The sequence below is a fragment of the Sturnira hondurensis genome, unplaced genomic scaffold (genome assembly GCF_014824575.4).
Source record: "Sturnira hondurensis isolate 20B ecotype Veracruz unplaced genomic scaffold, ASM1482457v3 Scaffold0000942, whole genome shotgun sequence".
Lineage (NCBI taxonomy): Eukaryota > Metazoa > Chordata > Mammalia > Chiroptera > Phyllostomidae > Sturnira > Sturnira hondurensis.
This window is the reverse complement of record NW_028073573.1, coordinates 366,494-392,644: the sequence shown is the minus strand read 5'-3', so window position 1 is coordinate 392,644 and position 26,151 is coordinate 366,494. Positions and strand designations below refer to the sequence as shown.

General features: G+C 48.6%; 1 protein-coding gene across 2 annotated transcripts in view; it reads right to left on the bottom strand.

The window, feature by feature from the left end:
• The window catches only part of PLD5 (phospholipase D family member 5), a 234,341-nt gene that overhangs the window by 164,638 nt on the left and 43,552 nt on the right, over window positions 1–26,151 (bottom strand). The window contains exon 1 of one of the 2 annotated variants that reach the window (XM_037057471.1): window positions 15,133–15,465. The exons of the other annotated variant lie outside the window; for it this stretch is intronic. Coding sequence (XP_036913366.1) covers window positions 15,133–15,135 — 3 coding nt within the window. The 5' untranslated portion in view covers window positions 15,136–15,465. Of the gene's footprint in view, window positions 1–15,132; window positions 15,466–26,151 lie in introns of those variants that run through there. 2 annotated transcript variants of the gene reach the window in all.

Sequence of the window (26,151 nt, the reverse complement as noted above, 5' to 3'; positions counted from 1 at the left end):
AGGCTGGTTCTGGAAAGTCCTCATTTGCAGTCTGCTTCCCAAGAACTCTAATGGGAAGGTCTGCCCCTTTATGCTAAAGCCCTTGGTTTTGAAGCAAAGCCCTGGTCTTGTCCCAGGGAAACGGAAAGCACTCAATATACATGTCCTGCTCCCTGCTATTTATCATAAGGAAGCAGAACAGGAGGGAAAGAGCATGCACAGAATGAGAACACCTGCTACAGAGCAAACTGCCAAGTTCACGGCCAGAAGCGTTCGCTGGTGCCTTCCATTTGTCAGAAAGCTGCCTCGCACACAATGCCGGCAGGTTCCTCTTCCTGGGGTACAACAAAGTGCAGCTCATGACTAGATCATTTAAAGAATATTTTTATGAAAAGTGAATGAGCACTGAAAATGATTATGAGGTCAGTTTCCCAGTGTTGGCAACACACTTCCCATATATACATATATATGCGCGCGTGAGTGTATAATGCCTTTAAATTGCAACTACAGTACTCCATTAGGCAATAGCAGGATTTATTTAGGAACAGTGGAGTTAAATTCCCCCTTACCCTGCACCCCTGTAAATGTTTTTGCCACGACACATCACAGTAGCCCCTGGACCCCCGGCATATGCAGAGCAGGATGGCGGACCCCATTTGGGGGCACAATGTTGGCTACAGAAAATCCAAGCATTACAGATCACCCCAGTCTCTGCCTTCCTTTACTCAGCACTGCGAGAGCAAAGAGGCAGAAGCTGGCGTTTCTGTCCCCAACACGGGACAATCTGGGCAGGCAGATAAAGCGAATTTCACAGCAATTAGAAACCAAGAGTGTCTGTGAAAGGCTAAATTTTGCATTGACCCCAAGTCAAAACTAAGACCGTAGAAAAATAAAGAGTGCTGTGCGTGGCAGACAATAAATGCCAACACAGCAGAAAAATGGACAATAGAAGAGGTGTTCCCGCAAGGGAGAGCCTGGCGCTGAGCTGGAAGGTGTGACGGGTGTGTAGCTCAAGTGGGGTGGGCTGGAAGGGAAGGAGGCCATATACCTAGAAGGACAGGATAGCGGGGCAAAATATCTGAATGATTACATGTCCACGGCATCACTTTTATACTGAGACACCACCAGACACCAACGGGAGACCTCCGCCAAGTCATTCAGGCTACTTGGTCCTCAGTTTTGCCATCTATGAAATGGGAATCAACCCATCAGCTGTCTCATATACATCACTGTAAACCACAATTGTTTTTGTCTAGCACGTAAAGTCATTCGTTTTGGGGATCAAAAGTCTCAAGGATACTATAGCAAGTTTCTAGGGCTGAACACCAGGGGATATCGTCAACATTGATAATAGCGTTGCTAATAACACAGTTACTGACATTACCAAGCGATGCTGTCACCTGGGTGCCTTTCTTCCTGTCCTCTACACTGTTCCCACTATCACATATCACAGGTATCAACAAGGATAGAGATCTTGAAAAGCTGCATTCTGCCACGACTAAATAACAACTTCATAGCACGTAACTTCAAGAAGAGTAAAAGCGCAGTAATGACAGATGGGAACGCAAAAGGCTTTCTAGTTATTCTTCAAACTTTGGAATCCAGCAGGTCTTACGCTGGAAATTTGACAAAGCAGAAACCCCACTATTCGTGTGGAAAGCGGATTGCTTTCCTCTTTTAGAGAATTATTCTTAGACCGTCTGCGCCTCACTTTGAGCATAGTGGCGGTGAGCTACAAACCGGTCTCCCCTTGCCTGCGGGAACCCTAGACACCTGAGAGCCCCAGGAAGCCAACGCTAACAATTCTCCACCCCAGGAGCAGATGTATGCTTAAAAAAAAAAAACTAGATGGTTTTTCCCTGATGGATGTGGCTCCGTGGGTTGAGCATCATCTCACAAAGTAAAAGATCGCCGGTTCGATTCCCAATCAGGGCACGTGCCTGGGTTAGGGACCGGTCCCAGGTTGGGACGTGTGTGAGAGGCAAGTGGTCAATGTTTCTCTCTCATATCGTGTTTCTCTCTTTCTTCCTCCCTTCCTCTGTCTCTGAATAAATAAATAAATAAAAATTTAAAAAATAGTTGGTTCCCCCCCCATTCTTTCCCCCTATTTTAAGGAACAAATCTGATGAACAGCTTTTCCTCAATGGTCTTGATAGTTTTTCCTTAGTCTAAATAACTAAAGTCAGAGCCGCATGGGAGGAGGGACGAGGGAGGAAAATAACTGTGATCAGAATGAAACAGAGCCGAATCTTTCTCCATTCTAGAGAAGGAACTTCTCTAGAGCTAATATGGTGGGTGTTTTGTCCTAGACAAATTTCTGAAACTTCCCAGTAGTTTCCTCCTTCTAGTCTCCATGTTAAGCGGACACATCACATTCCAACAGGCTTTAGGGAAGAGGAGATGCCCTCAAAAACCTCTCTAAGAAACACCTATTTTGACTCATGCAGTGAGCCTTTAAAATTAAACGAGGTTGGTGGGTAAGAGAAACAAAAGCCAAACTTGCTTCCTATTTCGCCAACTGCCTGGGCTGACCCACGAATTGCGGTCTCACAGTTTTGTTCTGCATGAGGACATGTTCACTCTGGCTAGAACGACAGACTGACCACTCTTCCCATATTTATCCTCAAGCAAGCATCAGTTTGGTGGGCACAGTTACAAGTGAACCGCGGTAAGAAACAGGGATGAGAGGCTTTATCAGTCCTTGTTTAGGAACTCCCTCAAACGGCTGACCAGGCAAGTCTCCTGCCTGTGCAAAATACCGGGCTATCATTCAAATCCGGAGCATGCCACCTGGCCTGTATCGGCTCGGCTCTTCAGCTGCAGTTATTCGTTCACTGGACGTCACATCGAACCTAAGCAGCTGCCCCTATGACCCAAGCCCTCCGTCTTCTCTTTCCCAGTACCTTATAATCTCACATTGCAGCACTACACTGGAAAACACATTTGTGGGACAAGCTTTCAGTTGTGCAGACTTTTAAATTGTACTCACTTTAATAAATTAATTTCTTTGTTGGAGAGAGAGAGAGAACCGTCAATTTGTTCTTCCACTCACCTATGCATTCACTGGTTGATTCTTGTATGTGCCCTGACTGGGTATCGAACCCACGACTTTGGGGTATTGGGAAGATGCTCTAAACAACTGAGCTACCTAGCCAGCACCTAACTGTAGAAGAAGAAGTAAACGAAAGGATTAGAGAAGAAGGTATGATGATAAAAATGTGAGTGAGCAAAACAGGCAGAGGAATGTTGAAGTATGACTCGAAAATGGCAAAACTGTCCCTGAAGCTGGGGTCAGCAGTCACACCCCTCTGGATGGATTCGGAGGCACCCAGGCCGAGGTTCTCACCAATCTGTCTCCAGCACAAGCAGCCAGCCTCCTCTGAAGATGGATGTGGTCCTGCCAGGCTGGATGACATTTCACAGCCCCTTTACGCCTTCGGCGCTCTGTGAATAACATGCTACAGGTCAGAGGTGAATGGCTCCGAGAAAGTCATCCAATGAGAAACAAGATGTCACAAGTGATATTAACACGAAAAGGGATCCTTGATCTTGAGAAAGTTCAAATAACCCTTGAAGCCAAATAGAATTTCCTTTGAGGCAGATCCAACTTTGACGTCGGCCAAAAGCGGTTTAACCTCGGTTCTGCGGAAGACGTTTGCATTTAACTCAGGAGCGAGAAGACACTTTCTGGAAAGACTTAACCCTCAAAAAACCAAGTCAGAAGCCAAAGTTTAACTGTGGGTTCTGTAAACAAGAATGGAAATATTTTCCCAATAGGTATCAACAGAGTTCCAGGGATAATCCAGGAAAATCGCATAACATGTGTTTGCTGTTTTTCTGACTGATCACCACTGTTGCTTTTTAACTCAGTGACGTCTACATCACCGTTTCTTTTCTTTTTCTTTTTAGATTTGCTGATGTGCATTTAATCACCCAGGGACTGGAGATGCCAGGCTTTGATTCTGTAATGTTTCTGAGACCGTGTCCGTTAAACACAAACAGAAAAGGAAGAAGTCTTGTCAGAACAGCAGAAGTGATGTGCACTCGATGATCAGACCGATGTAAATATTATTCCTGGCACACGGCCCGGCCCGTGCTCCAGCTGTGCCACGGCTTGGGCTTCCTTGGCCTCCCGCTGCTCTGCCGCCTCATGTGCTACTGGATCGTCCGGACAGGGAGCACTTCCCGAAGCCTGGCCCGACCGGCAGAACTGTGCGGGCCCGCAGCGGCGGGCACCACTTACCTTCCAAAATATCTACACGTATTCTTCCCACCTTGTCTATCGTCCCACCTTGTAGGACGATCCATTTTGGTCATGAAATGCACTTTAGGTGCTGCCACTAGGTATGTTTCTGGAAGAAATAGTTCAAGTTTCAAAGCCCCTCCATCAAAGGGGGAATCTGAGGGCCAGCAATGACCCCATGAAAATAATGGGCGTTGCTCTCATCTGGTTCTGCTTTAGTGCTGGGAACTGGTTCTGCCAGCAAATGCTGGGTTTCCTTGGTAATCCCGTGGGGCAGCCTGGCCATCTTGCCAGATCCCAAGTTCAGCCTCCGCTCAAGTCCCCGGCTCCGCTCGGCTCACCTGTTTCTTTTTTATGTTCAAGATTAATCACTACTTCTGCACCTTTAAATCACCATGAGGATTTCTTCATAAAATAAAATTTATTTTCTCATAATTCTAGGGGCTAGATGTCCAAGATTAAGGTGATGGCTAATTTGATTCCTCGTGAGGGTGCCCTTCCTGGCTTGCAGGTGGCTGGCCACTCGTCCTGTGTCCTCCCATGGCAGAGAGAGAGAAGGGGCTCTAGTCTCTTCTTACAGGGACACCAACCCCATCCTGCAGGCCCATGTTCACGAGTTCACCTAAACCTAGTTACCTCCAAAATGTCCCCCCTCAAAATCCAGCAAAGTGCTTCACAAGCACTTTGGGGATGTGGACTTCAATATGCGAATTTAGGGGAGACGCAAACACTCAGTCCATCACCCCCAGAATGACCACCAGTCATCCATGTGCTCAACATAGACCCCCACTCGCTTCCTGCCCCTGGTGGCTGGCTGGTTTCTCCATGTTAACTCTCCATCCCTTGCTACAATGGGGTCCCTGTCCTAGGCGGCCCAGGCCCCAAAGTCTGGTGGTGGTAGTCACGGCTGACCTTCTTCTTGGAGTCTGGTGCTGGGTGCCCATCTCTGTGTGCTAACCATTGTTGGTTCTCGGTGAACACTGACAACAACATGCCCCGCCCCCCCGCCCCGCTGGCTCAGTAGTCCCCCCAGAGGGTGCCTCTGATATTGGGCTGCTCTTTCCTCATTCCTGGGCAGGTCTTGTCCGTGGACTTGGCATGTCCTCTGGCCCTGCCTTCTCCACTTTCCTGCAAGCTGACCACAAGCCTCACACCCAAGCCCTGAGCAATTCAACGCATCTCCAAAGAAATGCGGGTTAGATTTAAGAGTTGCTCCATAAGACAAGTCTGGGTCATCTCACTCTGAAGAATACACATGTTTGTTAAAGGTTTGTGTGGTCATGATTTCTTTTAAAAAATATTTTATTTATTAATTTTAGAGAGAGGGGAAGGGAGGGAAAAAGAGAGGAAGTGAAAAATCAATGGGTGTGAGAAACACCAATCAGCTGCCCCTCGCACACCCCTAACTGGGGGCCTGGCCTGCAAACCAGGCATGTGGCCTGACAGGGATCGAACCAACGACCTCTCCCTTTGCAGAACGATGCCCCACCCACCGAGCCACATCAGTCAGGGCAGCCATGGTCTCTTTCTTTCTCTCTTTTTTTAAAGATTTATTTATTTATTTATCTTTAGAGGGGAAGGGAAGGAGAGAGGGAGAGAAATATCAATGTATGGTTGCCTCTCGTGGGTCCCCTGCTGGGAACCGGCCCGCAACCCAGGCATGTGCCCCGACTGGGAACCGAACCGTGATCGGCTGGTTCGCAGGCCCGCGCTCAATCCACTGAGCTACACCAGCCAGGGCTTCTTTCAAAGGAGGAAAGAGATGCCCTTGGATGACCCTTTCTAGAGAATTAAAGGTAAGTCAGTTCCATAGGGTGATTAAGTCTTTCATCCACATCACCCACCAAGCTCCTCATAGTTCACTCTCACTAGGAACTCAAACAATGGCGCATGTGGCCTGTGCCCATGGTGTGCCCGCTGTAGGTCACATCCATGGCTTATCTTTTACATTTCCTTTGTTTTAGCTGTTTTAGGGGAAAACAAACACAAGAAGAAGAGCAGCGACACTGACCAACACTGGCTGTCCCTGGCCTAACAGATGGATTTAACTTTGACGACAGAGTGATAGACATTTAGGCCACAAACATCAGAATAGACAAGCATCCAATTAACCTGTAGATTTCCTTTATCTTCTCAGCTATCTTATCCTCGGTTCCAAGACCACTGGAGAGCCACATGTCCCAGGTAGTCCTTCGTCACTGAGGCCAGTAAAAACCAGACTCCTAATCACAACTACGTTAGAAGCTACTAAAGTGAGGGGAGCTCTGAGTCAGAAGGCTCAGGGACACTCTCAGCACCACTGGTTGCTGAGAGTCCCTTAAGTACCCTAAACCCAACCTGGGGGCTAAGTCGGAGGCCCTGATGGCCAGAGGAACCCCGTGAGCAGATCCCAGAAAGCGCCTGCTTTGCTCACCGTGAGCTAAAGTGAAATGATCCCGGCTCACTGGCGATGTGGGGGAGCAGACGGAAGTGGAAGGGGGGATTCATGGGATGGTGAAGGCAATGAAACTCCCTGCCGTGAGTCCTACAGCGTCATGACTGATAAACATGTACTGAGCAGCCACTTACCGGAGTCAGAAACTAGGGTGGTCACTTTAATTCATATTACTTTGGGGGTCTGAAAATATTTTTCCCAGGCCATCTACTATATGAGGTGGCACAAAAGTAGGTTTACAGTTGTTCTTTTGAAAAATAATACAAGAATGAATACATGATAATACAAAAATGAACTCTGCGTTGCATGTACTCACAGCTGTTTGTCCTACCCTGTATACACAGGTCCAAAGACCGCAGAGACTCCTGGGTAGGGTAGGAGGGAGGAAACAGAGTAACATTAATGAGACATACTGACATTACCAAGGATGACTATCGGAAGTAAGTCACTGGTTCCTATTGGAAAATTCAAGCAAATTAGTTTCTCATAAGACCGGGTCACAGTGGAAGCTGCCAATTTAGGGGGCTCCTTGTGAAGTCTAAGAGACTGTGGGATAATAGAGGCAGGGCCTTCACCCCGTCTTTGTGTGGCCTGTGCCCTTGCTCAGAAGCAGAGGGTGAGTCCTTAGAAATCTGCCTTCCGAAGCTCAAGACCACCAACCTGTCTCTGAAACTTCACCAGCCAGTCGTGGGGGTTTCAGTGCAACCACAGAGAAGCAAATGATATCCTCTGTTTCCCAACGCGATCCTCGGACAACTCACCTGGCACAAAGCCTAGCAGGCTGCTGAGTGTTTGAGGCTGGGCCCCAGGGTGGGGCCTCATGGGAGAGTCACTGCAAATGGCAGGGGTGGGGGACGGGCGGGGTGCTGATGGAGGCCACACTCCTGGGCAATTTTGTCCACTTTTTCCCAGTTAGATTTGAGGCACAGAAAACCCAAATAGAAAAGCCACAGGGGCAAAGCCACAGGGGTTAAGGGGGGGAAAAAAGCCAAAAAGACAAAAGGCAGAGTTTACAGAAAAATGTGGTTGTTGAAAATGAGACTGAGATACAGACTTTGAATTTTCCAGATTAAAAAAAAAATCACACTCTAAATGTTGCCAACTTGACATCGTGCCCATACCATTCCCGAGCCAAAGTTTTCGTGACAGATGGCAAGGAGTAAAATGACCCCAAAATGTCAATTCTTGTTCCCTATAATAAACAGAAGCTTTCAAAAATACACAAAAGATACCGAGAGGCCACATTCCACAGGAATCCAGCAACGGTACTTTCTACTTCCCCGGAGATCTAACTCCTCCATAAAATACAGAAGGAGTAAGGTATTCTCTTTAACCTTTTTAGTTGTTTTTTGGGGGGAAAGAGGAGGGGACAGGCAGCCTTGAGAGAGTTGTCTATCTCAGAAGCAACGCCTCTCACCAGGTTTGGAGCACCCCAGAATTTGTATTTCGACCTGATATAGGGGTATATTCGTGTCTGTGCTGCCCCGCTTTCATGCAGACAGGGCAATCTATACCCATACTCTGCCCCGTACCGTGTCCCTTTAATATACTGAGTATATTGTTCCCTTTTTGTTGTTTCACTTATTCATTCCACAGATACCTATCGAACACCCACTCTTTGCAAGGCACTGACCCAGGCCCTCCGTACGTAATGTCCTTGCTCTGAGGGGACCTATATTTCGTCAAGAGAATCACAGAAAAAAAAATCAATGTCTTTTCATACACCAATAATGAGTTATCAGGAAGGGAAACTAAGAAAAACAATCCCATTTACAATTACATTTTTTAAAAAAGGCCTGGCTGTGCGGCTCAGTTGGTGGGAGCGCTGTCCTGTACACCAACAGGTTGGGGGTTCAATCCCCAGTCGGGGTGTGTGTGGGAGTCAGCTGATCAACGTTTCTCTCTCTCTCTCTCTCTCTCTCGCTCCCCCTCCCTCTATCCCGCCTTTCTCTCTCCCTAAAATTGATAAACATATCCTTGCATTAGGATTAACAAGTAATATTAAAACATAATACAAATAAAATAGAATACCTAGGAATAAATTTAACGGAAGTAAAAGGCCTACATTTGGAAGATTATAAGATACTGAAGAGAGACACGGAAGAAGATACAAATAAATGGAAGCACGTGCCATGGTCAAGGAAAGGAAGAATTAGCACTGCTAATGTGTCAATACCACCTAAAGCAATCTCTAGATTCAGTGCAATTCCTATTAAGATACCAACAGTGTATTTCAGGGAACTAGAACAGATATCCCCCAAATTTATATGAAATCACAAAAGACCCCCAAACAGCAACAGCAGCTCCAAGAAAGAACAAAGTTAGAAGAATCAGGCTACCCCAGATCAAAGTACACTACAAGGCCATCGTAATCAAAACAGCATGGTACTGGCCTCAGAACAGGTGTATAGATCAATGGAATGGAACGGAGAGCCCGGCAATAAACTCGTGCCTTTATGGTCAACTGATATTTGACAGACGAGGCAAGTACGTACCGTGGAATGAAGAGGGTCTAGTCAGTAACTGGTGTTGGGAAAATGAAACTGATACACGCAAAAAATGAAACTAGACCACTTCTTATACCTCACTCGAGAATAAATACAAAATGGATTACAGATTTAAATGTTAGACTTGAAACCATACAAACCCTAGAAGGAAACCTAGGCAGTAAAATCTTGGGCATTTCTCATGGTTAATATTTTTTCTGACGTATCTCCTCAGGCAAGGAAACAAAAGAAGAAGTAACTAAATGGGACTTCATCAAACTAAAAAATATTTGCACAGCAAAGGAAACTATTAACAAAATTTGAAGACAACCCACTGAATGGGAAAATATATTTGCCAATGATACATCTGATAAGGGATTAATATCCAAAATTTATAAAGAACTTATATAACTTAACACCAAAAAAAATCCAACTGAAAAATGAGCAAAGGACCCAAATAAACCCTTCTCCAAAGTGTTAGAAGAAACACAGAAATCAGATAGCCTGAGCATAACAGCTAGTATAATAGTGAGATTTGTTTAGTGGGTGTGATCCCCCTTTCTCTTTAGGAGAGATTTTTATCCATTTCTTAAGACATTTATATACATGTTTTACTGTATTTTAATTTTGCTATTAAGACTAAAGTAAACACAGTAGTTAAATAAATGAGGACATTAATCCAAGTTCTTTTGTGGCAAAAGCTTTAAACCTACAGCAAATTTCAAAATCCCAACACCAAAGTTCTCTAAATAAATACATATACTCGCCCTTCTAGAAGGGGCTACGAGAGAGGGTGGCTGAGGGAGGTGTGTTCTGGGGCGTCTGGGCCCCTCAGAGGGCTGATGAACAGATGCCCACGGCCAAGGATGTCTGGGCAGAGTGTCCACATACTGGATTGCGAAACACACAAAGCAAGATGGGAAGAGCTGATGGACAGAGACGAACACTGAGAGGCACCTGAGAACGCCACTGAATACGAAGCGTTCGTTCCTGCTGAAGCAGGAAAACGAAAGGCAGAGGAGAGTGAATGTGGACGATTACAAGCTCAAGCGAAAGGACCTAAGGAGGATTTTGATGTTATTCCCATGTCCACGTTAGCAGGAAGGCATGTAAAGGTGCAGCTGGAGCGAGCGACCTGAACTAGACCATTTCCCTCCACTCCCCTCCGCATCTCTCCAGAGACTTCATCCATCTTGAACCTATTTCATTTCTGGGTTATCCAGCTGATTAGTGTTTTATTCTAGGCCTTTCATCTAGTACATTGATTTTACAATCAACCTTATGCTTAATCAGCAGCCACGTCAGAGGGTGCCCTCCATCCATCACCCCATATAGACTTTCTCTGGGTCTTCTGACCAAACGGGACCAGTCCGGCATCCATCATGAGTCACCTGTACCAGTGAGGCTGGCCAATGGCATGAAAATTTAAACCTCGTCCATAGTTGCTCGTTTTCAGCTTTGTGCTTCCTTTAACTCATTGAGCACAGTTCCCTCACAGGAGACCACAGAAAAATGCATGAGAGAGACTATTCGTCTATGTTATGTTGTCGATATGAGTAAGTTATCATTTCTAAGGCTCTTGATATGATATTCAAGGAGAAACTCAGAGATACTAGCACATTCCATTCCCTAAAACTGTCACCACAATACCCCCTTTTTTGACCATCAGAATTTCCCCACCCTAATTAATACAATGACTCACCCCTTTATTCCATGTAGTTTTATTTTTGAGAAGAGCAGGTATCCTACCCACCCACTGTCCTCCACGTCTTCCCATTCATCTTACCACGGGTACAGGTGATCAATTATTAGGAAAACTGCCCTCCATCTATTAGTAATTTCCCAGCTATAACCATGTGTCCTCTACATGTCACCGTCAAACTTATAAAACCCGAGGACAAATGGCTGTGTATAATCTCCACCTTCTCAGGGGCATAATCCAAAACCCACGTTCTACCTGAAGCCTCTACACCCCTCCCAGACACTCACTTCTGAATACCTTATTGGAGTTTGGTTGACAAGCTATAGAAGTCATCCGCTATACATTCCGACTGACCGACTTTTCTTCCTTGACGTACGTCATTTTCTTTACTCACTTTGTGACACCCAGGCCATGCCACATTTTGAGGTGCCAGGGAATGTAGGAATCGCAGTCGGGGACCTGTGTCCACCTTTGTCGAGCCACTTGCTTCAAGGGCCAGCGTCTTCCCTTTTCTTCTGCAGGTTTCCCATCCAATCAGTGGCCACTGCAGGTGAGTTTTCCATTCACCTCATCTCCTACTTTGGTTTCTTTCCCATTTGTGTCCCACTGTCCTGTCTGCCATGGTCTCCAGCTGAGTCAGACATCCTACTTTAGACCCACGTTAATGCGATGATCGCAGTGACCCAGTGGCGGCAAGAACATTACCCTGCTTTGCAGGTAAGAACAGCAGTTGTTGGAGAATTAGAACAAATACTGTCTAAAAATCCCATGATAGCAGGTGGGTAACACAGTGATTTCATTCTCGTTCCATAACTTAAGGAAGGGGAGTTAGCCAGAGTGGGAACATAAGGTATGAATTATAGTGCGGGTATGTAGATTAGGTTCCAATTTCCACATGAGGGTGGGGTGGGGAGGGGGCTTCCCTCCACACATACACACAACGTCAAGTAGCTCTCTGACGGTACCTGGGTGTCAAGAATTCAAGTCTGTTCTGACACTGTCTACCGGGTGAGGGCATCAGACTCCATAGGCTGAGGGTTCATCCCACAGGACGGCCCCACGCATGAGCTTCAGACGTCCGTCACAAGCCCAGGTCGTCACCCGTACCCCTGGCCAACTGGCTGTAAATCACAGGTTGCTGCCTCCCTGAGTTCAATTAAGTGGCCAGGACGGCTCACAGAACTCAGAGAGACAGGTCCCTTACTCAGTGACCGATTTATTGTGAAAGGGTATGAGCTCAGGAGCGGCCAGGAGCAAGAGATGAAGGGTGTGAGGGAGGTGGGAAGGGGCTAGGAGCTTCTGTGCCCTTTCCACGAGCACTGTTGTCCCACAACTCCTTTGGGGTCCCCATCCCCAAAGCTCTCTAACCCCATCTTCTTGGGTTTCTCATGGAGGCTTCATTACATAGGCACAATTGATTAGGTCATTGCCCATTGGTGATTGGGATTGGTCCAGCCTCCAGCCCCTCTCCCCTCCCCAGAGGTCAGGGGGTGGGACTGACCGTTCCCATCTTCTAATCATACAGATGGTTCTCTTGGCATTCGGTCCCCATCCTTAGGTGCACTCCAAAAGTCACCTCACTAACGAAACAAAAAGCACTTCTACTGCTCTCATCGCTTAGGAAATACCAAGGGTTTCAGGAGCTCCGTGCCAGGAACAGGACAAAGACCAAATGCATAAGTCCTATTACAAATCACAGGACCAACAGAACGCAAATGCGGGGACCCCAGAACAGGTGACGTCAAACGGAAGGAACAGACCTTGGGAAGAGCAGGTCGGATGTGAAGACTGGAAGTTTTGGAGACTGCATCGCTGAAGGTTTGGCCTGGCTCCCCTTGGCTCTAAGAAGGCTGTGTGATGAGGAAGTTTAAGAACTTAGGGTCCTGCATCTGTTCCCACCTTGGCACTGCCTCTTACTAGCTGTGTGTCCTGAGGAAGTTACCTAACTTCTCTGAGCCGAACCTCAGTGCAATCGGGATGGTGATGGTGATGATATTAATGACATTATAAAAGGAGAGATGTCTAAAAGGAGAGATGAAGATTACTCACGTGTTTAAAACACTTGGTATATAGCACACACACCCTACATATTTATAAAATACTATTGAAAACATCTAGCATTTCATTTGCTTTGGAATAGAGTTGTTTGTCATAATGTAGTATGGATTTCATTATTTGCATGCCTTAAAAATTTGTCACTAGGACAAAAACAAGCCCCCAGAAGCCATTTGGTAGGACACCCAGCAAGTGCTGAGGGGCTCCGGCCTTGAACGAGGCCGAGGAGAGGGCCGCGGGCACAGGGAGTGTCTTCCCTCTGGGATGAGGAAACCGACCACATCGGAAACAGGGCGGTTTCCTCCGCATCAGGGAAGGGACTGAATGAAAGTCTGATCTGTAGACTCACTCCCCTCACGACCAGAGGCTGGTTTGTGAACCCACCGCTTTCTGGATGGAGTTCTCACCAAAAGGAAAGCTGGCCAAAGGTCGGGATGTCTTCCCAACAAAAGTGTTATCATTTCAGTGTTTGTAGTTAGAAGAACTCGTGTAGACCAGAGCTTCGGTAAAATTGGGTCATTCCCCGCCCCCTCACTCCTGCCCATTCTCTAAATAGTAATTAATCAAAATACCCAGAGGATGGTGGGATGCAAGCAGCTCGAAGTCACACGCCCCCTGTTTCGGTCACCCTCTCAGCTCCCAGGGCCCCTGCCCCCAACTCGGAAGGGGAGTGGGCTCCTTGGGAAGTCCGTGCACTTTCCCAGCAGGCTGGGCTGTTGCCCTTAAGTGGTGCCAGCCCCTGCCCAGCTCCTCAAAGTCTCCCATCTACCGGGGGAGCCTGTCCCTGTGCTTCCACGGCGCCCACGCTGGAGGGTGCTGGCGGGGACTCTCTGCACTTCAGCCCCTCGCTTCCTAATCCTCCAAGGAATGTTCTCAGGCTGCTCAAGAAGAGAATGATTACGCCCCAAGAAACCAGCCAAAATATTGCCAAGCACTAAGGAGCCCCGTGTGATCCTCAGGCTGGATGGGCCGGTTTTCACCCCTCCTGCCGGTTCAGGAGGGGTACCTGTCGTCATGGGACTTCGGCGCAGGTCCAAGGGGCTTCTGCAGTGGCAGGGATGGCAAAGGGTACCGGACTTCAGGGAGAGAAAAATCTGACCCTCATCTTTGCAGCTTCATTCCGGGGGTCTGTTCGCTTATGACTGACGACCTCGGGTGGGGGACAGATGGGAAGTGAACGGAAAGGTCTCATAAGTCGGCTCTGCTGCCCCCGTTTTTGAGGCTCTAGAAAGGCAGACCGACGTCTATAAATTCCCACATCCACCGCCCCCCCCAGCACTCCATTCATCCGGATTATGAACGGAATAATCATTTCCCACACATCAGCTGTGCCGTCAAATAAGTGTATTTCAGGCATTCTCTCTATATAGTAATAGGTTTTATTTTCTCCTAAATGTTATGTAATATTATTACCAATGTCCTTCACCCTGAATTCCTTAAAGAAAACGTGTAGGGAGTTCACGGTTAGACCGGGTCACCGCCACCTCCATTTACCCTGAGTGATGAAGAGAAGTCACACAGGGAGCAGAGGCTGTGCACTAAGCCCACAGGCATTTCCAAGGCCAAGTCGAACCTCCTGTCTCCACGGAGGCATACCTGACCCTGGCAACGCGTGCTTTGCCCCTTGCATGCAATGAACTTCCCCCCAACAAAGTCGCACAACACTTTCGGGTGCAGTGTGGGCTCTTGTCACCCCTGCCTGCGTAAAGGGGAAAGAAACCACTCCGAAGTTTGCTGTAGTAACATTGAATGCCTCCAGTCAGCAGCAAGACTCACAGACTGTTACAATCCACTTGTCAGACTAGAACGCGACTTCAGTACGAACGGGCTTGTACCCACACGTGCAAATACCAAGGAAGCAGGCGAGCACTTCTCTGGAGAAGTCTCCTGAGAACGACAGTGACATCCAGACAAAAGCATGCACGTCAGAGACAGCTCTCATCAGGGCTCACATTTGCGGTCACCATGAGACGGTCCCCTGCCTGGCACAGCCCAGCAAGCAGGCCCTCTCAATTACGAGGCGGCATTACCCCTGACATGGAAGGGATCGTTTTTTTCCAAAATCAGTGTGCTGGTTGCAAGGGTGTTCCTGCCCTTCTCATGCAAAGCTGACAGTGCCCCAAGGCTCAGGTGACTGTCAGTTTCGTGCCACCAACAGCCATGGTCATCAGCTCCTGCTAAGTATTCCGTCTCCAATAACAAAGCAGGTCTGGGGAAAGCCGGAGGTTCTTACCATTGTGCTGCGACCTTCCCTCCCCGCGGAGCCGGGCAGCGTGGGGCTGCTGCTGATCTCTGTTCCCAAAGCCACTGGAGTCTTTGGCGGCAGAGGCGGTTTCACGTGGTGCAAAGGAATTGCCACCGGTTGTATTTCTGTCCCTCGGTGGCTGGCCTGGATGCCTTGGCGATCGGCCAAGCCGAGCAGGAAAGCGGCAGCTTGCCTTTTGGAATTTCCCCAGGGAACGTGCTCTTCCAAAAGTGGGCCCCTCACTAAGCATATGAGCAAGAACACGGAGGGCTGCTGTGTTCGGTTACCTCTCTCCCTCTCTGCCTTTTCAACTGAGTTGGGCTTTGCTGCTCCTGGAATGAAATGATGGCCAGAGCTCCCCCTGACCCAGGAGATGCAGGCACCGAGCCGACCTCCAACCCGGCCAGACTTGGCCGCTATTCCACTCAGAGAAGAGAACCCTTTCTAGAAGGAGCGGAAGGAAGAGGGGAAAGCCGCGGAGAACTCCAGGTTTCGGCAGCTCGGCGATTGGTGCGAGTCTGCAAGGCGCTCTGGGGAACAAACATCAGACCTGTATTTGCACCACCTGGAGTCAGCGTCCAGCGGCAGTGGGCAAGGACAGTCCTCCGCTCATTCCAGGAGCCAGGGTAGCACGGCCTGATCTTGCAGGGCAAACCAAGTTCAGGTGTGGCAACCCCGCCTGCTAGGACTCTTTGAATCCAGCTGGGTTGTATCAAACAGTTAATTAAACTGCATCAAACTGTTGCGCTCATTGTTTTCCCTACGCTTTGTCAACATTTTATTGCTTAAAAATTTTATCTCAGAGGATTCGCTCACACAACTTACACGGAGCCTAGCGGGGACATTGAGCGAAGCTCAGGCCAGGACTCCTTGAAATAGTAGCACACAGTCCTGGCTGGGCGGCTTAGTTGCTTGGAGCGTCATCTCGTACACCAAAAGGCTGCAGGCTCGATTCCCGTCAGGGCACCTACCTAGGTGGTGGGTTCGACCCCTGGTCGAAGCACATACAGGAGGGAACCAACTGTTTCTTTCTCTCACCCATCCCCCGCAAATCAATAAACATATCCTCGGGTGAGGACTGAAAAATAACAACCAAAAGCAAAGGGAAATGACAGTATGCAAAAGCAAAACATCTATCCGTCACCAGCTGTTCACCCGCTTTCACGTCTCACCTTATTGGAAATTCCAGCAGGACATTTTGGAATATTGGAATAAGCCACCGTGTATTTTGGTCCCTTCCACACGCCCAGCACAGCATCCCCACCCCCATAGGGTAGAGACTGGCGCAGCTAATTATCTCCCACAATGGCTGGAAATGGTGCCAGCGCCCCCAAACTGGTGAATTTCAGGGATTGGAACCGTGTTCCTTTCCCTGCTGGGTTCCAAGCTTCGGCTGCATTTTTTTCATCGCTGCTTTTTCTCCTATCAAAAAGGGAGAGTTCACATCCCCGCAAACGGTGAGGCCCAGAAAGAGCAGGAAGAGCCTCCAGCAAAGGTAAATAACTACCTGTTCCAGGTGCACGCATTGCATCTGGATGAATGCAATCCTCAGCGTGAATTTGTTCCAGAGCAAATGCAACCCAACGGTCAAAATCCGTGCCTGGGTAGCTGAACAAGGGCTCTCTGCTCGATGTGCATAAAAGCCAGTATCACAGCCCGGGCTTTCGAGAGAAGGAAAGGCTTCCATTTGAAAACGGACGGGAAAGGAGGTGAGAGACAGGCTGCAGATCTGTCTCCCTGGCCCAGGGCTCGGGACAGGCTGGGACAGGGTAGCGATTAAGGATTCCCGGGCTTACTCGTGAGTGGTTTTTTCACGAGTGTTACTCCCAAGTGGCGGATCCAAGGTTCCAACTTTGGTTCCTGGTCTTGTCAGAAACAGGACAGGAGCAGTTTGAGCTGGCTGTGCGGTTACACTTATGGCCCAGGCGTCTGGTTTCTAAGAAGAGTCTGGGGCGTGGTTCAGGCCTGAGGGCATCAGGCAGGTAGCTGTGAATCCACAGATACCCAGAAAACCACTCACATTTTCCTCCCCATAGGCCACGGTCTTCCAGAGCCGAGAGGCAGAGCTGGTAGGCAAATCAGGTGCCCAGGTGATGCAACAGAGCCCACTTTCATGGCCAAGAGGTAGCTTGGTGCGTGCACATAATAGGTTCTCCATGCACACAGTAGGTTCTCCATACTGACTGAGTTCATATAAACCTTTACAGGACTGCCCGCAACTCCAGAAGGTCAGACACTGGTCCTCAAGCTCCACGGAGCCCACACTGCCTGGTCTGGGGGCTCAGATGATGACCCCATCTCTCGGACACTCAGCCACCTTGCTTCAGCTGTCCCCACACTTGGACTCAAATGGAGTGAGGTGGTGCCACCGACTCTGGGGCAATTAGGAAAAGAGTCTCGCCTCCCCCCTTCCACCAGCCTTTGTCTTTGTCGGCCATGGAGAACCCCCGGCCTCGATCCAGCATCTCCCTTCTTTGCTGCTTGCTCTTCAAGGTGTGATGCCCTTTGTTCGTCCATCGAGGACACGCCCCCGATGGCTACAACCCATAGCGGTCTCTCTGCTCCGAGACTGGCCCACACCAACTTCACATTCCATCGCATCCTGTTGGCCGACGCCCATCGGACGTCACTGTTTTTGTTTTCTTTTTGACTTTTAGGCATCCCTTACCATCTAACCGAACGGTAGGTATGTTATTCCTGTGTAAAATGGATGAATGGCATCCTGCTGGCTCCAAGATGGAAAGTTAAGACAGTGCACTACGGGGCCCTGACCAGGTAGCTCAGTTGGTTATAGGGTCATCCCAACATGCCAAAGTTACAGGTTCAATCCCCAGTCAGGACACATGCAAGAATCAACCAATGAGTGTATAAATAAGTGGAACAACAAAATGATACCATGTCTCTCTCTCTCTCTTCCCCCTTCCTCTCTCTCTCTCTAAAATCAATCAATAAAAATTTCTTTTTTAAAAAAGCCTACTCATCATGGAAGTTATGAGCAGTCTCTTCAAGTTTCCCCTCCCCCCAGGCCCCTGCCAGTAGCTCTGCTTTAGCAATGACGAAGACTGTGCAGTTCCCCCAAATCTCCGTGCTCCCGCACGCTCCAGGCCTTTGCACCTGCTCCCACAGGGGCACCCCACCTGCTCCTGCAGCGCTCACTCTCTGGGCCGCTTGCCAGGTCCTTCCCAGGGGCCCAGAGGCTGGGGGGCTCTCAACAGTGTTGCCAGAGCCCTGCACACAGGCCTAGCAGGTCTCAGCTCAGTGCTTTTCCTGCACGGAGCAATGCTCACCCAGGGCATTGGCCTTATTCTTCCCCAGGAAAAACAGACTTTTCCTCAAATACGTTACCATTGGGCAGAACCCACAGGGGAATACGAAGAAAGATTTCTGAATGCTCATCTGTCTATTGACTGACTCTGGACGCTACCGACATCAAGGGTCGTTCGGACACTTGTATTCATCACCATTGTTACGTTTCTCAGCCTAATTTGGCCAGAACACACTGAATCACTGAATCAGAGCCCCGACCCACCAGCAAGAAAGCTAAAAGTCCATGGAAAGTGAGAAACAGAAAAAAAGGAAATATTCTATGAAACAGTAGATTGTATATTTCCATTAAAAATGTGGACATCCAAAAAGCCAGTCTTTTCCTCTTGAATTGCCCAGGCCCCATCCCCCCACACCCTAATAGCTGGTGTGCCGGGTACCATGTGGAAGAATCTCAGACCCACAGCAAAAGGCCCAGTGCAGGTGTGCCCCGCCCCCACTTTGAACCTGGAAGGGTAGGAGGAAACTCTTTTGCCAACATGTACAGATAGCACGTGTTTCATATTTTCTTATAGAACAAACCCACTTTACCCTGTTAGTGAACTCTTCATCGCACCTTCAAAAGATATTTAAAATGCATCTGAGAAGGCCAACAGGACAGAATTTCCTCCCTCCAAAGAGCGCTGATTATTCACCGACTTAGGATTTTACTTCTTGTTACTTAAATTTGTTTTGGATTTATTGGGGTGACACTGGTGAATAAAATCTCACAGTGTGCAGTTCTGTAATGCGCCATCTGTATATTATCTTGTGGGTCCCCCACAAGTCGTGTCTTCTTCTGTTACTGCTCACCCCCCCTTCACCTTCTCCCACCTCCCCCCCCCCTTCCGCTCTGGCAACCACCATCCTGTTCTTTGTGTCTACGAAGGTTTTTTTTCTTCTTTTCTTAAGCCCTTCCTTTTCCCACCCTACTCAGTATTTCAGAATGTTGGTCCTGCATTAATAAAATGCTTCTCTGGCGCAGTCAATCTAGTCCATCAAGACTGGAAGCCCCGGGTAGCCATTGTGACACCCGGCTCTTCTACCACCACCACCCAGGGTCCCCTGTGGGCAAGAATCCCGAGGCGATGAAGACGACAGACTCTTAAAATCCCATGGCGCTAGAATGACGCCCATCCACCCCCTCAAAAGAACAGTGAGTCCTGCTGGGAACCGTGTTCCTTTCCCCGCTTCTCCCAGCTCCTGTGTTAACCCCACCTTCCGTCTTGCCTGGGTGCTTTGCTCAGTTACTAGTTGAGGGTGGCCTTAGCCGCTCACCCTTGAACGGCCCCAGGGTTGCAGTCCCTCCAGAGAGCGGACTCAGAGAGCTCAGCGCGGACCAGTGGTTACGGAATCCCTTAGAAATAACCGCATGGGCCAGACGGTGCTTTCAAATTTAATCTCAAGCAAAGTCACTCGGTCTAAGAATCACAAAGCTTGTAGCGAGGCCTTTCAATTCCTACTAATACTTCAAAAGTCTCTGTTTCAGTAGACGGAAATTGATGTTGGCACAGGAGACATGAGGTCAAGGTACTGACAAAAAGAGACCATCGCTTTCTAAAACCACCCCCCCAGATCGCCAAACATTTATATTCCGAACCCAGTCACACAAGGGGAAGCGAATTTTGGCAGTAAAGTATTTACATTAATTCCCATCACGGTAGCATTTGTGAGACAGGAAATCATCCGAGATACCTTCTGACCGTGACGGGTGGGTACAGTAGGGAGGAAACTCGGGAGGAAGGAAATGTGAGTGCTCTGGGGAGGGGCACCAGCAACCACAGAACGGAGTCCAATTCTGCAGAAGACATGCAACCTGTTGCAGGCGGGCCTGAATTACAGGGACAGCTGACTAATAGCCCTGAGTCTTCGCAGACCACCCCCTTTACCCTCCCCGGTTCTCTGCGGGACCACCTAGTTCTTCTCATCGGCGTGCCTGTTCTTCCTTTTCACCACAAGAGGGAGCTGCAGCACAATCAGGGTGGAGGTCTCCAGCCCTCAAGGTGGGAATGATGACCACCCCCTCCCCAGTTAAAACCACGGGCGGAAGCGCCCCCAACTAGAATACAGTGGGATCCGTCCGTTGCTTAAAATAAGCTTTGGAAGGTGCCCTCCAACGGAAACTGCTCCAATGCTACGCATACATCCCTGCGCGCATTTCCTGCAACTAATCTTTTCGCCTTTCATCTACCTCAATAGCAGGTTTTGTAATAAATCGTCTGGAAGACGCCATTGAGATAATAATCCGCTTACCCACCCCAAGCATTCAGATACTTGATTTTTTAATCACATGGAACCCAATGGACTGATTTACACATGGATTAAAAGCAATGGGCAACTCATCTACCATTCCCCAGTGCTTTCGGCATAAATGATTGTCACAGACAACTTCGTGATGGCCAGTGAGCCGTTTAACAAAGAGAACCGTCTTTGCTAACTAACCTTTGGCCAAAGTCACACCTGTACCCATTCCTTGCCTCGGCTCTTAAACATTCTTTAAAAGCAGGAGCCAAGTTCAGTCCTAATTTGCCTCTGAAAAATTCAGCGCAAGCCCATTTACAAAAGCAATTATCCCTCCATTTCCAGGTGGTGAGTAGGCTGGGCCCCCAAAGGCATCAGCTGAATGAATGATGATGCTGCGGGGAGGCCCTTGGTCCCTGCCAGATCGATACAGGAACTCATTTTATACAACGACGCTTCTGCAAAGCTGTGCACAGTGTCTCAAAGTCCAATGAAGCTACAGCCAAGAGGGGGGAAAAGGCGGTACATGTCATAGGAACAGGAGAATTGTCCCAGAGATGGCCCTTGGGGTCCAAGGGTCCCACTCTGTCCAGGGCGTGTGTGCCGCAGGACGGAGCTGGGGTGGGGATAAAGGACTCTGCTCGCCCCAAGCCCCGTGCTCCACAGCAGAAGCCCTAGGAGTCCAGGCACCTGAATTTGAACTTGGCCTTGCAGGTGGGAGGAAGAGACACATTAAGAATGTGTCTGCTTGATTTACCAGCTCCATATATGTAGATGTATTAAGTTGTGCCCTGGCCCCCACCAATATTGGGGTGGGGTTGCTCCCTTGTCTCCTCATTCCACTTCAGGAATCAGAGGTGGGGCACCTCGGTGTGGTCCAATTCAGTAGCTCCTGGGGCAGCCACTGGCCACATGTGGCTATTTAAATTGAAGTTCAAACAAATTTAAAACGCGGTTCCTTACTCACAGGAGCCCCGCCCCCCCCCCCCCCCCCCCCCNCCCCCCCCCCCCCCCCGCCGTTCCCAGGGCTCAGCAGTCCTATGGGGCTAGTGGCTACAGGATCCGACAACAGACACACCGAAGATCTCCATCACTGCAGACTGTTCTAGGGGACAAATCCACAGGTAACTGCTCATTTGGAATTACAGTCCGAAGGGAACTGCCATTTATTAGACATTACAAATGGCAGCACTGCTTTGCTGATGACGGTCCGTATCAGAAACTGCGGACTGGCCACCTGTGGAATGAATAATTGGGGGGGGGGGTTCTGTCACGTTGTAAGCACAGTAGGAATAGTTCTCAACATTTAAACATCTAGTATTCTGATTTCTTTTTAAAAATAGAAGCTCTGGCTGTCCCTCAAAAGCACAAGCCTCCACTCAGCGCTGAATTCCCACCACTGCTGAATGGGGGTGTGTGTGTGGGGGGTGTTTCCTCCAATTCCTGCTGTGTGCATCGGAATGGAACCAAAATAATATGACTAACCTAGAAAAACATGTAGCTACAATGCAACGTCGTAAAAGATACTTAGAATGTTCTTACTTATTCTTTCTGTATCTTTAAACAGATAAATTTCATTCACTTATCCAAATGGCACTCTTTGACCTATAAAAATAGGATTAGTGTACTACAAAATATGCTTAAACATCCTATTTTCCAATAATTCTGCACTCAACACTCTAGAGTTTCAAACCTGATGAAAGGAAGGAAGCCAGGAGAGGGGAGAAGTGACAGAGAGGTGACCCTTTCCCCCAGGTCTACTGCCCTCTGCTGTTCCACACACAACACACACCACCCCCACTCACACACAAACACACGCAGGGGAACCTGGGACCCTCAGAGACAGCGGAGCTGATGAAAGTCTAGTCACGCATAAATAAAAACGAGCCCACTGTGAGTAAGATGGCAAATAATGGAAACACATCTCAACCGCACAAGGCTCTTCATTCAAAAATCCAATCTTGTGCTCATGCCTTGCACCCATCTAAACGTTCCCCCACTGACGCAGGCACTTTCTGGGTCCTGCTCAAAGCCAGAATGTAGCAGGCACTCTGTTCTCAGTAGGTGTGTGTGGCGTGGAACAACGGAACCTGCAGGGGACAGAACATTTGCTTGGGAACTCTAGGCCGCTGCCATATTCCCCTGGAGGGTGGCCGGTCGTCATGACGTTTGTGTTCATTTATCCAGCGAAGCCTTCCATGTGCCGGGCTCTGCGGGAGAAACACTCGAGCACACAGCTCCAACGCTCGGGTTCGTGAGCCAAACGTTTAGGGAAGGAACTGCTGTCCTGCGAGAAGAATTTGATGTTGAATAGCTCGCTGCCTTTTTTAAAAAGCTGTCTCCACACAAAACAATACTATAATTTGTGCATTATATAACAGATCTATTACATGGCCTATAATACCTAGGATATGACCTATATCTATTGGATTATTATTACATCACCCATTCCTCTACCTCCCCCCGCCCCTCCCCCCTTGTCCCAAGAGGAACTTGGCTCACCCCGGGGCCGCTCCCCTCCCTGCAGCCCCCTCAGGGGTGGCTGCTCCTCCTCTCTCAGTCCTTGTACCCCTGGATGAGGAGGTGGGGGTGGGTGTCTGCCCTGCTCCTCAGGGCCACAGTGAGACCCTTCATTCTCCCTCCCTTGTTTCCCCCAAAGCCTCACCTCGGGTCTCACGCCATGGACTTGATTATCAAGTACAAAGTGTCCTTGTTGTCACTATCCTCTGCTAGTCCCGGGTCAGTCTCGCCTGCTTTTCTCTCACTTGGGCGGAATGTCTCCATCACTACTTGTGTCTTAATCCCGAGAACTTCTGTAGGTCAATGACCTTTCCAGCTCTCGGGCATCTCCATTGCCTCGAACCACCCCTTTCCTGAACCTCCATTCGGCCTCCGCCACGCTCTTCCAGGTCACTACACCTAGCTAAACACTCCACAGTCCCCACGTGATGCATCCCACTCTCTGCCCACGAGCCTGTCCCCCCTTGCACACTCTCTGCTACGCTGACCTCGGCGGTTTTCGTCCCAGCTGAGACTGGCGACCCCCGATCACAGCACACGGTGCTGTGTACCTCGGCCCTTGCTGCCCCGCCTTTCCCCCCTCCCCCCAGCCTAAATGCGAAACCAGCCAGGGAGATCACGACCAGCACGTGCCCTTCAATCCCTTAAACATCCTCTGCTCTGTCGTACTTGTCTGTCCTCACCCTCCCCTCCGATCCATGCCTGCACCTGCGGGGCCCAGGAGACGAGCAAAGTCACACCCACACTAGCACAACAGGTGGGACCCTGGGGGCCCCGACCAGCCGTTCTCTGGAAGGGCTAGTGAACATTTCTCATCTCGCCCTAAACCTCCGACGCCTCCTCCTTCTTCCTCACTCTCAGCTTCTGGCCTTTGTTCTCACTTCACCTCCTGCCTCCTGGAACCCGGATGCCCAGGTCCTGCCTTCCCACCCCTGAGCAAGGATACGCCCACCCCAAAGGCAGTCCCTCCGCTGTACAGTACACCCCACCCCTCTCCTTAGGCCCTTTTCTACGAAAAAAAATATTATTGTCATTATTTTGTTCTACACTGAATCACTCCTATCAGTATGCCCATGCTATTATTTCTCCCACCTGCAACAATGTTTCTTGTTCACTGAATATAGTCATTTCGATCTCTTATCACTGGAGAAAGGAACGATCAGAGTTATGATACAGAAATACGACCTTCATTCACGTGACCTCCACGCTGTGAGATGACACAGGGACAATTCAAGTTGCAACAGGAACTGGCGATCCTGTCACACCCACTGACGTTACCTCCAGGGCCCACCAGGTGGCGTGCGTGTGTGGGCACCAGGACTACCTACAGCAGTGACCTCCGAAGCATCCCCAAACACCCTCCTCAAAAGTCCTGCCTTGCAGTTTTAAACCCGTTAACAGCCGGCCTGGGGTTCAGGACCTCAGGCTTAAAGCTAGAGCCCCGAGGGGGCGCATCTCCCCGACCTGCTCTGCAAACTCCCTTTTAAGAGATACTGTGATGCTGCAGCGTATTTCAATCCCCTAAACAGAAATTTAAATGCATCTATTTTAGAAGATAAAATTCAGTATGTTACACTTTTCAAACCTGTCCCAGTACAACAAAGGTTGTATTGCCAAGAGTTATAAAATTAGAGAGGAAATGGAAATCTGTTATTTTCATAATAAACTCTTTTAATTTAGCCAAAGTATTTTGAGTTCCAAAACAACTCACATCTCCAAATGGTTGAGTTTTCATAGTCATTTACTGACTTGAGGCGTTTGTACTGAAATGCCTCACTCAACAAAGTTTTAACCAATGCGGTTTTGAAGCTGCGCCTGAACTTCTAGTCTTTTTAATACTATAATCAGATCGATATCCAATAAACAAGGGCAGAACCCTGTACTTGAACCACCATTTTTTTAAAATACAATGAACATACAAGCATAGGTAATATGCTCATAATACACTGGCCACAGAGGTATGACGTTCTTACTTTTTCACTGTAAAAGCAACACAAGCTGGCAGTAAACAAAAGGGAAGTACTTTAGAGACATAAAAAATAAAGTGGCCTCCATTTGCCTTGGCCCACTCTCCGACCCACTCCTTACATTTTTAAAACTACTGTCAGCAGCTTTATGCATGGATTTGCAGATTTTAAAAATCTGAATTGCCTTTATGCCTTCCTTTGGTAAATGGGATTTTACCAGGTACGTTGTTCTGCAACATTCTCTGGTCACGTACCACCCCTATGCCGGAACAGTCCAGGTCGGAAGCTTTGTTCCCTTAATGATAGAATGGCACCTCGCAGGAGAACAAAAACAACAGCAGAAACCGTTCTATCCTGCATTTTACGTGCTGGATTCTAAGAGTTTTCACATGATTAAACTCCGTTGCTAGTGACAACCCTGTGAGTTCAGTGCTATTCATCATTGTCTTTACAGACGAGAGAGCTGAGTCACAGAAGTGACAGATAACTCGCTGAAGGTCACAGAGCTGCTAAGAGGTGGCGCGGTGATTCAAACTCAGACAGTCTGGTCCTGAGGTTCACGGTTTGGAAGTTCATGTGAGACTGACGATGATACTCCCCACAATCTTGTGGGCAGTGGACATTTGGATTGTTTACTATTTTAAACAATGCCACAATAGGTACCCTAAAAATGGGTATCAGTGGTTCTCGAAGATTCATTTCTAGGAGTGAGACTGTTTGTATTGGCATTGACAATTTAGGTAGGTCATGCCTTGCTGACCTCTAGGACAGCCTGGCCAAGTGACATTTCCTCCAAACGACGCTGTTTGCCTGCCTCTTGCTGACCCTCGGTGTTACCAGGTGATCTGTCAAACACGAAGTGGCATTGTGGTGTCACTTTAATTCGCAGGCCCCTGATTACTGACAGGTGGGAGCAGCATCTCAGGTATTTACAGTCCGTCTGTCCTGATTGGTCTCGGAACTTAGCCTTCTCATG